The 13,766-nt window shown below is 46.7% G+C and overlaps 2 protein-coding genes across 2 annotated transcripts in view; both read left to right on the plus strand.

Annotated features, from left to right (window-relative positions):
- The window catches only part of LOC311424452 (uncharacterized protein), a 184,351-nt gene extending 182,498 nt beyond the window's left edge, over positions 1 to 1,853 (plus strand). Inside the window, exon 7 of the mRNA XM_084499629.1 lies at positions 1,485 to 1,853. The gene's annotated coding sequence lies outside the window, so the exon portion shown is untranslated. The remainder of the gene's footprint in view (positions 1 to 1,484) is intronic.
- Positions 1,490 to 12,664, plus strand: STC1 (stanniocalcin 1). The gene is made up of 4 exons (XM_084499628.1): positions 1,490 to 1,995; positions 4,262 to 4,404; positions 5,401 to 5,612; positions 8,932 to 12,664. Exons 1-4 carry the CDS (start codon positions 1,878 to 1,880, stop codon positions 9,200 to 9,202), a joined length of 744 nt encoding a protein of 247 aa, XP_084355754.1. The 5' UTR covers positions 1,490 to 1,877; the 3' UTR covers positions 9,203 to 12,664.
- The last annotated feature ends 1,102 nt before the right edge of the window (positions 12,665 to 13,766 follow it).

Raw genomic sequence — 13,766 nt, forward strand, 5'->3', positions numbered from 1 at the left:
TGACCCCAAGGCATGAGTACAACCTCGCTCCTGCTCCTATTCCAATTGAAGCTGACACCAAATATGCCAACACGGACAGGGCTGCACAGCCCAAACTGAGCTGTCAGCTCCCTCTCAGAAGAAATCACAGCTCAGGGATGGGGCAAGAAACCAGAGCAGTCCCGTTGTCACGGTCAGAGCTGTCAAACCTAGGCAAAAAAAGGACAGGAACGAGGTAAAGCAGCGGGCACTGCTTCTGCAGCCCTGCTAAGGAAGAGGCTACTTCTGTTTTTCTTTAAATTGCTTCCTTATTGACTTTTAAAATTAGCCACCCATAAAGCTGAATGAATGCCCACGAGATGAGGGGTTTTTTGCGCTTCCACTTAATGCAGATTTGTAGAATCGGCTCATCCGAGCCAAACACAACTTGTGTCCACGGATGTATTTATGAATCTGCTTGGGCTGTGTTTCCTTGCCTGGCACCACGGAGATGAGAGTCTTTTTTTCTCCAACAGAAAAGATCGTGGGGATGGCTGAGTGAGAACCAAGCACACTCAAGATGCAGAAGAAGCCATCTCATCCCCGATCAGTAATATTTGATGCCTAAATCCCTTGACTTATCCTAAGCTGCAGGAATTTGTAACTTTTTTTTTTTTGTCTGTAAATCTTCTTTCTCTGTGCACCTTCCCAATTTCATTTCAGCTCTAAGCCTTAATACCACTGCTTATACTTTCATCCCTTAAATACTCAGAGCCTTAAATTGTCTCTGCTATACAGGATAATCAGTTCTGTAGTGTGTTAATCCTCATTATGTGCCTATTAAAATAAGGACTAAATCAGGCATTAGGGTGCCTCCTCCCGTTATGAAATCTAAAAAAACAGAATTGAGCTGGAGGGGGGGAGAGGAAAACCACCAAACACCTAAAAATTCTTCCTCGAGCTTCACTCCGGAGCAGTAAGAGCAAGCCTGTGCTGAGGTCGGAGGTACGAACGCGTGATTTTATTACCATAATTGTGCAAGAGAGGGGAAGGCGAGGAATGCTGCGCGCGAGGAAGAAGGGTTTGGGGTATTTGCATGTGCCTACGTGAGGAGCAGTGTGTATGTGTGCGGGTTTGGGGCCGAGCACACGCTCTGGCAGGCGCTGGGTGATGCCTGCTGCCGGCACGCAGGCGGGGATGTCCTTTGGGGGCTGCGCTCAGGTGCGGGGCAGCGAGGCTGCAGTGAGCCCCCATCGGATGCACCGCCTGGAAAAACCCCTGCCAAGCAGCCGTAACCCTGGGATCACCGCTAACCAGATGGGAAAATATCCTTTCTTAAAAGGGCAGGTGATTTTTTTTTTTTTTATTATTATTATTATTATCATTTTGGGAGGGGGAAAGATTTAGGACTGCCCTGTCATTTCCTTGAGCTCAATTAACCGTAGGAAGTTCCCCCCCCCCCCCTCCTCTTTCCCTTTCCCACCGCCTCGCCGACGATTAACTTTTGGGCGATTGTTGTTTGGCAGGTACTTTTAATTGGCTGGAAAATATTCTTCCTGTGAAGTTGCAGTTTTCTGGGGCTTGAATGAGTCCAGTCTGCCATTGGCTCTGCCCAGCGCCTCGCGATTGGCTCGGCAGCCCGCGGGGGACCGATAAGGGCGGCTATAAAAGCTATAAAAGCCCTCGGCGCTGCTCCTGGTCCCCAGCGAGCAGGAGCCAGAGGGGCCAAGCAGAGCGGGCGGTGGTCCCCAAGCAGGCGTACTCCTCTCGCTCTCCTTGGCAGCACATCCAGCTCCACGTCTTTGCTCAAGCCGAAGTGGAAGAGGAGACGCGCACGCACACACACACACACACACACATAGACCAAAAAAAAAAAAAGAAAAGCCAAAAAACCACACTTAGCGGAAACTTGTCAGAGAATGCTCCTAAAGTCTGGTTTGCTGCTGCTGCTGGTGATCAGTGCGTCCGCATCCTACGAAGCTGAGCAGAATGACTCTGTGAGCCCCAGGAAACCCAGGGTTGCAGCCCAGAACTCAGGTAACAGCCGGCAAAGAGGGCTTTGAGCCTCAGCCCCGATGTGTTCAACTGTCTCAGATATCTCTGCTGCTCATTTTTCCTTTTTCCTCCCCCCTCCCTCCTCCTTTTTTCTTTCTTCCTTTTTTTTTTTTTTCTTCCTTTTTTTTCTCTTATAAACTTAATGCCTGGTAGGAGCAAGTATTAATTTCAGGGACTGGTTCAGGAGGATATTGGTGCATAGCCAGAGAAGAAAGCTTCTTCTTTCAGGAGCTGGGTCAAGGAACCGGTGTGTGATCTGCTTGCAGGATGTAATCCATTCTCCCTCCTCCTCCCCCATCTCCTAAATGAGTTCCATGTACTTTTTACCCCCTCCTGCTTGCATGTATCTCTCTCTTCTCCCATGGCAATTATACTTTGGTGTTAAATTCCTTGCTTTTTAGGAAGTTGATAAAATCCGTGGAAATTTGACTGAACCATTGTTCTGCCAAACATCTGCCTATTCAAAGAAGGGGAGAGAGATACGCGACTTTGAAGAATGCAGTAACCTAGAAACTGTCCACTGCTAGCATTTATTTTCAAAAACTGATTGCTATCAGTTAGATGGTACCATAAAAATACGTTTGTGACATTTAGCAAACTTGCTTTTACAATAGATAAAAAAATTGCTGGCAAGTCAGCACTGGATGTCTCTACTTTGTGCACTATAGATGCTCAGATAAGTTGCACACATTGTCTTGAACAATGGGAATTAAAAATCTGTCTTCTAGTATACTGAAAAGATATTAGGTCTCTAATTTGGAGCTCATTAACAGATGTCTTATTTTAGATCTGCAAGGCTCTGCAGCATTATACTAGGGTGTTTGCTCAATTTCCTTTTGTATTTGGTTGCTATAGAAACATAGGGTCTCACTATTGCACTGTGCCTAAAACAATAAAAGCTTAATGCATACTAAGTCTGCTGAAAGCAAAGTTATAATTTGAACCTGTGGAAACATAATTATGGGAATGACTTGTGTGACGGTGAGGTTGTGAACTGGGGAGAGGATGATCTTACCAAATATTTCTCCCTTTAGGCATGTAAGGAAGAGCGGAGCACAAGGAGGGGTTAATTGGGTGATTTTTTTTTAAATTTTCTTCTCCGGAAAGATCCTAGTTATGAGATCTGTCTTTAGGCTACAACTTAGTTCTTAATAAGATGTGCTCTCTTCCACTGAATGCAAATCCTCACTTTTCCTACACCTAGGATCTTGATGGGAGACACCGGGTTAGCATTTCTTCCTAAAGAATGTCTCGTAACATGAGCTGCAAAAGTAATGAATATGCCTTGCACAGACACATAAGGGGACAGATGTTCAGCTTACCAAAAAAGGTTAATCCCTACTAACTTCAGGGCAACCGTGTGGCAATACTGCTGATTCATTGTTAAAATGCACACTATCTGCACGAAAAGAGATGGGATGACATGGATACCCTCCTGTTCAGACCAATGACTGCCTCAAAGGTGTTAATTATGCATGGTCATCTCCATTACCTTAACTTTCTCTGCCCAAATATCCCTTCTCTTTGGGAATTTTTTGACCTGTCTTGGCTATGCTTGCAAATTGCTGGGTACCACGCTGGTATTTAGCACCAAATTCCTTGTTCAGGTCCTTTGCAGTACTGACAATTAACACTCAAACTAAGATCTTATTCCTAGACGCTTTACGCTTTTTGGAACACCGCAAATATTTCCAATGCTAGTGAAAGCAGCGCTTCCATGCTGCAAGACCCGATGTCATGCCAGCTTGCTGGTAACCACCATCACTTCAGACTCATTTCCAAATGTGGTTTATGAGCCAGATGCTGCCGAGCTACCCTCACCTCCCTTCTGAGACCTCAGGGACAACCTCGCTGCCCGTTATTCCTCATGGGTCCATCCTCACTGCTTCTGCCTTCTCTAGAGGAGCTGTAGATGCACACGGTCAGGATTAGGTTAGGATGGACCTCTAAGTCTCCATCTAGCCAAAGACTATCAGGCATGACATTTCTTTTAGTCTACGTAGCTGATGGAAGGTGTTGGTAGTTGCATTTTCCATTCCTCGATTTCCCACTGATGTGCTGGTGCATGGTTTAGGTTCTTAGCTCACCTTGGCCGTGCCTTTTGCTCTTCAATCCCTCTCCCTCCAGCCCCGAGGAGCAGTAGGGCTACTGCTAAGCATGACTTGGCTTTCTGATGGAGAAAGGCTTCATCAGCCAGGCGTCGGGGAGCGATCCATGCGTAACCTTGTGCCTGTGCCTCTCTCTGCAGCCGAGGTGGTTCGCTGCCTGAACAGTGCCCTCCAGGTGGGCTGCGGCGCCTTCGCCTGCCTGGAGAACTCCACGTGCGACACGGATGGCATGTACGACATCTGCAAGTCCTTCCTGTACAGTGCTGCTAAATTTGACACTCAGGTACGGCGCGAGTATAAAGGGAACGGGAATAATCGTTAGAGCTCCCTTGCCGTGCCCCGGTTCAGCAAAGTGCTTTTACAAGTCCTGCGGCACCAAAGCACGTGCGTAAAGGCTTTGCTGAATGGACGCCTTAATTTCTCTGTCCTCACAGAGCTGGGCTCAGTGCAGGCTTAACCCTTCCTTTCTTACAGCCCTTCCTGCTGCCTGGCCACTCCTCTGAGCCATGATTTTGGGTTTTGGCCACAAACGCATCCTTCAGGGCTATTTTCTGCACTACATTTTCCACATACTGGATGCTATGTGTGAGGACTTGGCAGGGAGCGTTCTGTGGGGCGGAGAGCTAAGTTTCCTCTTCAGGAGGAAATATAAACGTTCTTCTAACAAAGTAAGTCTTCTGACTGTGTGACCTGGCACAGGGCTGGGATTTGAATTGGAAGTCTTTGGGCCTGGGAATGTGCGGCCAGATCAGCCTCTCTGGAGCTGCAGGCACTCACAGCAGGGTAAATAGGATAATATCAGCGGACTGCGGCTCTGCCAAAAGGCCCTTTTCCTTCGTACTTTCTTCCCCAAATGTGCAGACACCTTATTCCCTGCATGCTTGATCCCAAAGACAAACTTTAAAGCTCTTAGGGCATCTTAAGCTCTGGCGAGCCAGATGTGTTAAACCCCTGGTATGCAGCAAGTGGTCCAGCCACCTCGCAGAGGGCAGGATTGGCCCATCTCTGGTGCTGGCCCTCCTAGGGCTGCTCACACAAAGGCTTCCTGTGCTTAAATCTTTTGGGAACAAGAGCTGGCTGTTCTCAGTGGACCTCATGCATCCCAACTGAAGCTGCTGCATTTAGGGTCCAATTCCCCGCCGTGCTCCATAAGGGACCTCCAGGAGGTCTGTAATTGCAGCAAGGGTAATTAATAGCAACCAGCCACAGTGGAGTTATCTGTTATTACATCCCTTTCTATGAAATTTGTTGCAGTTTAAGGTTTCTCTCCTGTTTCCAGGGAAAAGCTTTTGTGAAAGAAAGCTTGAAATGCATCGCAAATGGGGTCACGTCCAAGGTGTTCCTCGCCATCCGGAGGTGCTCCACGTTCCAAAGAATGATCTCCGAAGTGCAAGAGGAGTGCTACAGCAAACTGGACATGTGCGGCATCGCAAAACGAAATCCTGAAGCAATCACGGAGGTCGTCCAGCTTCCAAATCAGTTCTCAAACCGGTACGTGGAGCTTTCCTCAGCTGAAACGCATCAAATGCACAAATGTGAAGCACAGGGAAGGAAACGAGAGGAACCGAGTTGACTAACTTCTTACAGGTCCTAATACAGCTTAGCCTAAGTAATCCTTTCTGCCTTTTCAAATCCTTGTTAAGTTTTACCAGCATTCTTCTGATTCTCTTTTTGGTAAATACACTTATAAACATCTCCAGGGGAGAATCGTAAAATTAACTGGACATACATCACTTCAAAGCCTGGAGATGGTTGAAATGTTAGTTCTTTGAGTTTGAATGCAGCGTAATGGTAAACAGAGCTTTTAAATACCAAGCCAGTTTGATTATATTGCCATATTGACCACTTAGGAGCTTCTCAACCTACTGCAGCTTCGTTCTCTTCTTCAGATTGGGGCCATCTTCTTGGGGTTTATGGCAAATGAGTGAGCCCTTGCCCTCAGAATTATTGAGGTAATACAGAGAATTAGAAAGGCTGAAAAGGAACCAGTGGATGGGCTCCTCTATAACCTTATTCTGCCATGATCCAGTAGATCATATTAATAGGGATAGTGTAGTGTTCTTCATGGCCTCTTTCAGGGTTGTTTTCACCCCTGTTCCTTCTTGATAGCAAAGGCTGCCTGCAGAAATGGGCACGTCACGCTGCTCCCTGGTGTTTTATCTGAGCACAGAACTGCCCTGTCCCCATCCTCCAAGGACAAGGGACAGAGAGAGGCTTCAGGGAGCTGCTGCAGTCTGCGCAGTCACGCTGCAAGGACAGGGATTTCTTCTTCTAAATCCTGGAACAATCAGTGCTGAGTCTTGTGATTGGGATAAAAGGGATCTTTTTGAACACTTTGAGTAAATACGCTCTAGAATCTGAGTGCAAACAGACCGAGCTGCAATTTAACACGTTGGCTGGCTGCGGTGAAGGCTGGAGCTCCTCTGGGGTGGCTGTTGGACCTAATAGAAAGCATCTTAATCCTACAGACCTATCCTACCCCAGGTAGGCCAGTGGTATAGAGATGCTGCATCTCCGACCAGCATAATTTCATTACAAAAACTCTCTTGTAGACTATTACATCCAGAAAATTATACTTGGAGGAAGGCAAATCCTGTAGACGAGGAGGGAATTAGTATGTAACTGAACTCTCCATCAAGTCAGGAGGTCAAATGTGGTTACTTCTCCCGCTGTCTTTCCCTTCTGCCCCCGAGCGATGCTGGGAGAGGATTGCTGGGTGTTTCCAGGCTGAAAGAGCAGCTGGGGTTCACGGCATGGGATGAACCAGCCCTTGGCAGGGCTGCAGGGGCGTTGGGGCGAACGTGTTTGGACAGCGGAGCCAGGAGGGCGCAGCGGGAGCTGCGGCGATGTCGCACGTGTTCGGGACGTTCCTCTCCGGAGGATCGAGCCCGAGCCAGAGCCGCTCTCTCCCGAGGCACAGGGAACTCCTCCCCCACAGCCGCCAACCCGCCTTGAAGCCAAAGGATATTATGACATGTTGAGTAACAAAAGCAGCAGGATTTCCCAGCTAATAGTTTACATTAAGGTCTCCTAAAGCATCCTGCTTTCCCAGCCCCTGTCCCAACATAGCCACAGAATAAGAATGTGCCACTTGGCCTGGGACACCGAGGGGAAGTAGTTAAAGGTCATAGCATCTTCCTGTGATTTAATCTCATGGCAGGAGCAGAGGAAAGCCTCGCTGCCTTTGCTCTCAGTCTGGCTACTGCAAGGCGTTATCGAGCTGTGAGGTTGAAGCTATGAAAGGCACCAGGCTCTGTTTTACAAAGGAGGTGCACGGAGGACGGTGGAGGGGATCTTTTCCTTGTGTCCTACCAGCCTGGGACTGGTTTAAACTGGGAGCATGGTTTGCACAGATGTATTCACCATCTGTGCGTGCCTCTGACCTTAACGCTGCCGTGCTCCCGTGTGCCAAAGCCTGGTCCTTTTGTACTTCGAGTGCAGCAGAAACTTTTAACCTCACCTGACCTCCCCTGACTGCTCCAAAGGCCGGAGCTGCGAGGTAGGAAAGGAGTTTGAATGCGAAGTCTCATTTCCCTCTTCCTTCCCCTCCTCCTCCTGCAGGTTATTCTCTTCTCTGCTCCGGTGGAAAAATGTCAGGGTGACCTTAAAGGCTTAAAATAAGCTCCCTGTTGTCCTTTCAGGCAGAAGTAGCCTGGCAAATATGGGACGGCCCCCCTCTTTTCCCAACTTTCTCTCCTTAGGGAGATGTTTGCTTGTACGGTGAGCTCCGTGCACGTGGGGCAGGGCAGGTCCTGCCTTGGCCCTGCGGAGGCTCAAGCAGGGCTGAGGAAAAAGATCAGCACGATTTCCTGGCTCCTTTCTGGAGCAAAGAGCCTGCACTCGAGGCTGCTGGAAGGCAAAACTACAGCAACAGGCAGGGAACAGGGGAGAGCATAACGTGCTCACTGGTGGTTTCAGGCACGGTCAGCTTGCTGGAAGGGATGGTTGTCTGTCCTAATGATTTGTCCCCAGGGAGCACACACATCTGTCTGAGCCTGCTTTTCCCTCCTCCAGCCCTTTGCTACAGGAGGGGAAGGGAGAGGAAGGGCAGGGGACGAAGCCAGAGCTCCTCAGGGGTCCTGGGAAGCACAGGGATGGATTAATTTATGGCAAGGGTCCTCCTGGCCCCCACCAGTGCTTTGCTTAGTTTGGCACCCTGTCTGATGATGGGCACTATCTGTTGGAAAGATGTGGTTATTTTTCTTCCTAAAGATCTAGAAACACGGGTCTTAGCAAGGTAAAACGCACACATAAGCCAGTTACATCGACTTAGCTCCTCGCTCTCTTCTATTTCCCAATCCACTGGTGTTACACCAACACAGCTTGGCATTGTAGCTTTAGCTTGCAGAGCTGGAGCAGCTCTCATTTTGGATCACTGTGTTAGAAGTGTGGCCGGTTGTATTCCTTCCGTACCTCATGGGCACAACATCTCTGGAGCAGGGCATTTGTTAGATGCAGTGAGGATACACACGTTGAACACTGTCAAATTAATTTAAAACAGGTTTTGTGGCACTAAGGGACATGCTTTAGGGATGGGATTCAGTAGTTCAGGCTGATGGTTGAACTTAAAGTCATATCATTAGGGTTGGAAAAGATCTCCAAGATCACACGAACCTAGATGATTTTATGATTCTAGGACTTTAAATTTGAACTTTAAATCCTATGGCTGTAGGATTTAAAATTATTTTAAAATTTGTATCTCGTAGTTTTATTGCTTGGGCTGTTCGCCTGGCTTCGGATCAGCTCTTACCTTATTTCTTTGGTCATGCTGGGAGCTGCTTTTGGGTAACAGACACCAACTCTCACGCAGGTATTACAACAAGCTGGTGAGGAGCTTGCTGGAGTGCGACGAGGAGACAGTCAGCACCATCAAGGACAGCTTGATGGAGAAGATCGGGCCCAACATGGCAAGCCTCTTCCACCTGCTGCAGACGGACCACTGCGCCCAGGGCCACCCGCGCACGGACTTCGCCCGGAGACGCATCACCGAGCCGCAGAAGCTAAAACTCTACTTCAGGAACCTCCGAGGTGAGGGGTCCAGCCCGGCCCACGCGAAGCGCAGCTCCGCCGAAAGCGCGTAACGCCGCGGGGATCGCGCGCGGGTGTGTAAGGGATGCTAAGCACTACCAAAGCTGAAGTCTCTCTTCTAGAGGAGTTAATGCACCCCAAAACCAAGTGTACTGTAGCTAGTTTTAATAACAACTAGGAACTGGTTTTAGATTTAGTCATGGATATTTTCTATTCCTCTCGAACAAACTTTTGCATGGGTCTGTGTTCAGTGTCTCAGCTTTCCCGCCGTCAAAACGTCTCCATCTCTTTTCTTTCCCCCACAAAAAAAAAAAAAAAAAAAAAAAAAGATATCCCAAATGATCTTAGTCTTAAATAGCACCATAGAGTAGTCAGGCCTTCAGACGCCGATCTCTAAATGTACTGTAGCGCTAACACCGTTGAAGTCTGAAGCTTTGGCACCAAGGAGAATAGCTGATTCTCGCTTGTAGGAAGCTGGTAGGCGACAATAGATGCACTAACAACTATTGCACATCCTAAAGATGTCAGTGGAATTCGTGTTATGAATCTGTGCTGGCCATGGACGAATATGAATGTCATATTCCTGGTCTCTTAGTGTCATGCAGTCCTAATCCTTCCAATCCAGCTCTGTTAACCTGTTGATTAACCAAACTCACTAGCTGTGGGTGATCCTCGTTACCAGGACCTGGCACCTCAGTGCAAAATGAGCTAAAACGCCCCCCCCCCCAACACACAGCAAATCAGGAAAGGAACATTTTGTACTACGGAAATGATTAAAAGTGGTGCCAGTCTATGGTTAAAGCTAGTCAGAAGGTTACATAATCTTGCATTGTATTTAAAAGCTAACATCTATGTACTGTATTTAACTATCTAAAGCTTTAAAAGAAATCTAACAAAAACAAACCCTGTCTTAAGACAAGAGTATTAAAGGTCTTGCTCTAACTGTGGTATAAATAGTTTTAAAATCTGTCATGTACTGTACATAAATTCCATGAGAGTCTGCTTTAAAGGAGCAGAATATAATAACTTTATTCCATAAACTTAGTTTTGTAAGTTAGCTATTTTTCTTTCCTGGAAACAGTATCTCTGTCATATTCAAGAGTTCACTTTCTACTCTGTGGCCTTTTTATAATGGAAGAGAGACAAAGATTAGAACAGAAACAATTAAGACTTGGCCAGGAACAAACCTCTCTTCTTAGGTGAAATGAAAAAAAAAAAAAGCAAAATGGAAATAAAATAAATGAGTTCAGACTGGCCAGTCCTGCTGTGAGACCGTAGCTGTACCCAGGGCATGAGCGCTGCCGGAGAGCTGCTTGGGGAAGCAGGTGGCTGACGATGCTGCTTTGGGATCTCAGAGCTGCCACGGGGGAAAACATCCCTTAGGAAGGGGACTTGTGGGGAAAGGCAGGGGAAAAAAAATCCTTAAATTCCCTTAAGCTTCAGCAGTAAAACAATGTGCCTGCCTTTAAGAGGACACACGCATTAAGGCTCTCGGCTCTGCCTTTCCTCCCATCCATCTCTTCTGCAGCCTCTGCGAACAGGACCGCCGGTCCCGCAGCAGTAGCTGGGGGCCTCCCCCAAACGCCGCTCTCTGCACAGTAGCCTGGCCGGGCTTCGGCGAGCCAAAAAAAAGCCACATTGTGGCACGAGATCAACAAGGCCAGTTCCACGCTCCAAATCTATCCCGCTAGAGTCCGTCTGCGGAGTGGATGACTCTTGCTCAACTAGTTAGAGAGCTAATAAAGGAGGTATCTATTTTTCTTTTCAAAATCTAAAGCAATATAACTTCTTTTTTTTTTTTTTTTTAAACCACAAAGCCTTTAAACAATAACTTGCTGCTAATATATTGAAACCAGATGCAGTGGCAGCATTTCTGATATTGCTGTCTTCATTAAATGTAGCCCAAAAGTGCTGTCAGAAAATTGTAAGCAGCAAAAAATGTTGCTGACAGTAGAGGGTTGGGGTTTTTTTTTGTTTTGTTTCGTTTTTGAATACTCTGAATCGTGCAGTCCAGGGCAAACAAGATGCAATATTGCTCGCTCTTAAATCACAGTCAGGTATGTAGAATCCAATGCGGTAAAGTTTTGCAAGGTGAAAACCCAAGGCCCCTTGAATATCCTGACCCTAAAGGTTGGATTTTTGCTTGGGAACCGACCCCAGAGCCGTGCACGTGCTGCTCTGCGCCCTGCAGCATCGCGCCTTGCGTGGCGCCCGTGGGAGAGGGGGTTACAAATTTTGGCAATCTGCTGGGTGTTGTGCATCACGTGCATTTGGCTATTTGGGAAGATGGTTACCAAAAGGTCTTTATGTGACTTGAGCGCCCAAGCAGCCGCCTGGATGGCTCTGGGCTGTGCAAAGCAGCTCCCATTTTGGGTGCCACATGTCCCCATGGGCTCGCACCAGCAGGGCGCACCGAGGACTTGTAGGAGCCCCGACTTCCCACAGAGGTGCTCCTATTAGCACGTGGCTTCCCCATTGCTCTGTGCATCACTGCTGTGAAAACCCACAGAAGCTTTACAAAGTTGAGTTGAGGCTGGGGAGAAAAGCTAGGCCCTAACTTTTTGAGTTCTCATACTTTATTTTATTTTAATTCTTTTTCTGTCGGAATTTAAGCTTGTTTTCCCCTTAGCATGGGTAGGAAGATGACAGAAAATGACTCCCCGGTTCAATTCGCTCTGCTAGCACAGGTAAAAGTCCTCTGTGCAAACCAAATTATTGCCTCCCTGCACTGGTGCAGCTCCTGGGGACTCCCCAGATGCCCGGTGTTGGAGAGCCCATGAGATTTTTGAGCTGCTTAAGGCATCCCTTTGGTCCCTAGGCTAAATTAGGAAGGGAGCTGCAAGCACAGAGCCATAAAATCAAAGAGTCTGGGGTTCACCTTGCTGAACTTTTGCCTTCTAGCCTAAGCTGGTCATTTAAAGCTCTCCCTTAGCAGTGGAAGGGGGACATGGAGGTGGGGGAGGCGCTTCCCATCACCTGGGAAGGACGCCTCGAATTAGGGGAGAGATCCCCCTGGAGATGGGGAATCATTCTCAATATTAAGTCCAGCTATTTCACACTTTATTTAATCTCTAATGCTTTATTTTTTTAATCTTGCGTTCACTGCAGAAATGATTTCTCTCGGGGGCGGGGAGGGGCTTCTCTAGAAATGTTTGCATGATTCTCATTGTGATTTGTTTGCACTTTAGATGTTTTGTGCCATTATAAATTTGCATTATGTATTTATAATTTAAAGATACTTAGAAGGGGGAGAGAGTTGTTTGTTTTGTTTTGTTTTGTTTTGTTTTTGCTGAGTACTGGAATAAACGGTGAGCATATCTGGTATATGTCATTATTTATTGTTTAAATTACATTTTTAAAGCTCAGTGTGTTCATATAAAGGTTATTTGAAACATATCATAGTAATGAGAAAGATGCAAGTTATTTTCTTTGCTTATTTTTATAATTAAAGATGCATAACATAATGAGGCCTATGTTGGATTTTCTTCTGCAATGAAATAAAATGTCAAATTTAAGGGTTTTCAGTGTCCGACTCTTTCTTTGAGCCTTACTGGGACCGCTGATCCTGGTACTATCCAACAAGCACGTCTTTGCACCCACCTCCAACTGAGCATCATAGCTTGAGCACCTCAGGAAAGAAAGAAAACCATTTTCCCCATCATAGAGTCAGACTTGTTCAAGAGAACCAAGGACTAAGTATTAGCAATACAGCTGGATTTGAAAATAAATAATTAAATCTGTTCTTCTTCCTTGTTTTGTCCAGCAACTTAGAAATTACTTTCAATTTTCTTTTTTTCAAAACCTCTTTCCAGTCAAAAGCTAAGCTTATAATAAGTCACAGTAACCTACAAAAACTGGAACTGCTTCTCTGCAAAGAAAGGCTGGGTACAACCAGCTCTTGGGGCTCCAAATTTAGCGTGATGAGCCAACACACCACTTACTTAATGAGATGCTGGGGGGCTGGAGCTTCCTTGAGTTCCTCTTCACTGCTGTTAATTGCAGGTGGGGACAAACCACCCCACATCTGCTTCGTTGGTACAGGTCTGGAAAGCACCCCTGTTTCTGACTCCAGGTGAGCTTCATTAGTCCAGCAGGAGTTAATTGCTCAGGAAAAGGTGGAAAGAACAATTACTCCATCCTCTGAAGCACTTGGCTGTGCTGCCGCTTCAGCTGGGTTTCTCATAAACTCCTTTCCCCAAATGAAAATGTCAAAAGCAAAAAAAAAAAGGATTGCTAAGAAATGTCAGCATCACATCCATAACGGAGTGTCACATCGGCTGGGCTTACCAAAGGCACACAGATAGGGTTCCAGTCCATATACAAGCACCATTTGGTCCTGAAAATTTCCAGGGGGCTTCGAAATGGGTGACACATATGAATTTTCCACTTGTTTGCCATTAGTAAAAATCCCCAAATCATTTTCTGATCACATCCATCTATTCACCTAGCCGTAAATCACCAGCTGCTAAGTAACAAACCCACCCACCCCATTTTCTAGGAGTCAAAGCTGCAAAGAACCCAAAGAAACTGCCCCCAAAATTAGGGATAAACAGTGAATTATACATTGCTAGAAACAAAGCCAGTTGACATTTCTGCTCTTGCAAAGAGAGAGCCTTG

This window comes from Aythya ferina (assembly GCF_964211825.1).
Source record: "Aythya ferina genome assembly, chromosome: 27".
NCBI classification, from domain to species: Eukaryota; Metazoa; Chordata; class Aves; order Anseriformes; family Anatidae; genus Aythya; species Aythya ferina.